This window comes from Eulemur rufifrons, chromosome 7 (assembly GCF_041146395.1).
Source record: "Eulemur rufifrons isolate Redbay chromosome 7, OSU_ERuf_1, whole genome shotgun sequence".
Lineage (NCBI taxonomy): Eukaryota > Metazoa > Chordata > Mammalia > Primates > Lemuridae > Eulemur > Eulemur rufifrons.
Window position 1 is genome coordinate 274798803 of NC_090989.1, and position 1790 is coordinate 274800592.

General features: G+C 45.9%; 1 protein-coding gene across 1 annotated transcript; it reads right to left on the reverse strand.

The window, feature by feature from the left end:
- Positions 1–637: 637 nt before the first annotated feature.
- Positions 638–1573, reverse strand: OR1N1 (olfactory receptor family 1 subfamily N member 1). The gene has a single exon (XM_069474631.1). The coding sequence runs from the start codon at positions 1571–1573 to the stop codon at positions 638–640; it is 936 nt and encodes a 311-aa protein (XP_069330732.1).
- Positions 1574–1790: the final 217 nt, after the last annotated feature.

Genomic DNA, 1790 nt, shown 5'->3' on the forward strand with positions numbered 1-1790 from the left:
ACCTGCACAGTAAGTGGCTTAGCCAGAATTTGTTGCCTTTTTTTTTTTTTTTTTTTTGAGGAGTTTTTTTTTTTTTTTTTTTTTTTTAGGTAGGTATACATCCATTCCCTCCCCCTCCCCCCACCTCTATCCGATACCCAATCCTAATTACTGCCAAATCATCTTGAAACCACCCCCAACCCCCTCTGGTTTCGTAGAAAAATTGTCCTCCATGAAACTGGTCCCTGGTGCCAAAAAGGTTGGGAGCTCTGCCCTAGCGCTTATATTAGCTCCCAGCACACAATAGATGTTCTAAATATATGCTAGACAAATGAATCTCACAGAAAAGATTTTTTGACTTCAGAGAAATGAATGAAAACAAACCATAGTAATAATAATAATTTCTATCATTTATTGAACACCTACTATTATTCACCACTCTTCCGGATGCATTTCATAGTTTATTTCAGTTAATCCTCCAAGTCACCTTATTAGATAGAACCTATCATCTCCATTTTATAGATGAGAACATTGAGGCTCAAAGAGATTAAGTAACAGGGCTACAATCTTCTGGCTAGAGTGTGGTAGACCTAAAACTGAAGCCAGTTTGTCTGACTCCATGTCTATGTCTTTTCATTAAATGTTGCTATCTCCGTATCTAAGAGGAAAAAATTCTCCTGCGACTGAGGAGCCTCTTTAGGCCCCCCTGCATGTCCTTGTTCCTTAGGCTGTAGATGAAGGGGTTCAACATGGGAGTCACTATGGTGTACATTGCAGCTGCGGCAATGTCCTTCTCTTCAGAGGCAACAGAGGGGGGACACAGGTAGGCACTAAAGAGAGTCCCATAGAACATACACACAACACAGAGATGGGAACTGCAGGTGGAAAAGGCCTTGCCCCTCCCACCCGGGGCTCGGACCCTCAGGAGAGCAGAAATGATGTGGACATAGGAGACGACAATGCACAGAAAGGGGACGATGAGCACTGTGCCTCCTAAGGCAAAAACCATAAACTCGTTAATGTGGGTGTCAGAACAGGACAGCTTCAGAACAGGAAGGATGTCACAGAAAAAGTGAGCGATTTCCCCAGCGACACAGAAGGACAGCCGGGCCATGAGGAGGGTGTGAGTCAGGGCAACCGTGTTGGTAAGGACCCAGCACACGGCGAGCAGCAGAGCACAGATGCGGGGGCTCATGACTGTGGAGTAGGAGAGAGGGCGACAAATGGCCACGTAGCGGTCATACGCCATGGCAGCCAGGAAGAAGCTGTCCAGGTCACCAAACATCAAAAAGAAATACATTTGTGAGAGGCAACCAGCATAGGAGATGGTGCGATGTCGCGTCTGTACATTCACCAGCATCTTGGTAACGGTAGAGGATGTTAAACCCATGTCAACAAAAGACAGGTTGGCCAAAAAAAAGTACATGGGGGTGTGGAGGTGCGGGTCAGAGGCAATGGCCAGGATGATGAGCACATTCCCAGTCAAGGTTACGAGGTACATACACAGGAAAATTCCAGAGAGGAACTGCTGCTGCTCTGGCGACTTGGATATTCCCCGAAGGAAAAATTCAGAGATGCTGGATTGGTTTTCCATGGCTCTGCAGCATCTGGGGGCTGGGGGGACAGTTAGAATGCTAGATGTCTACCCAAACTGCATGTGCTATCTCCCAAATATTCCAACTCGAACACTTCTTTTAAATTCATTATTATCCCCCATCCTGACTCTGTCTTCAATCTGACCCTACTATTGCCTTCCTTTCTCTCTTTCTCAGGAATCTCATATTTTCCTTCCTTACTGCTCTCTCTCCCTC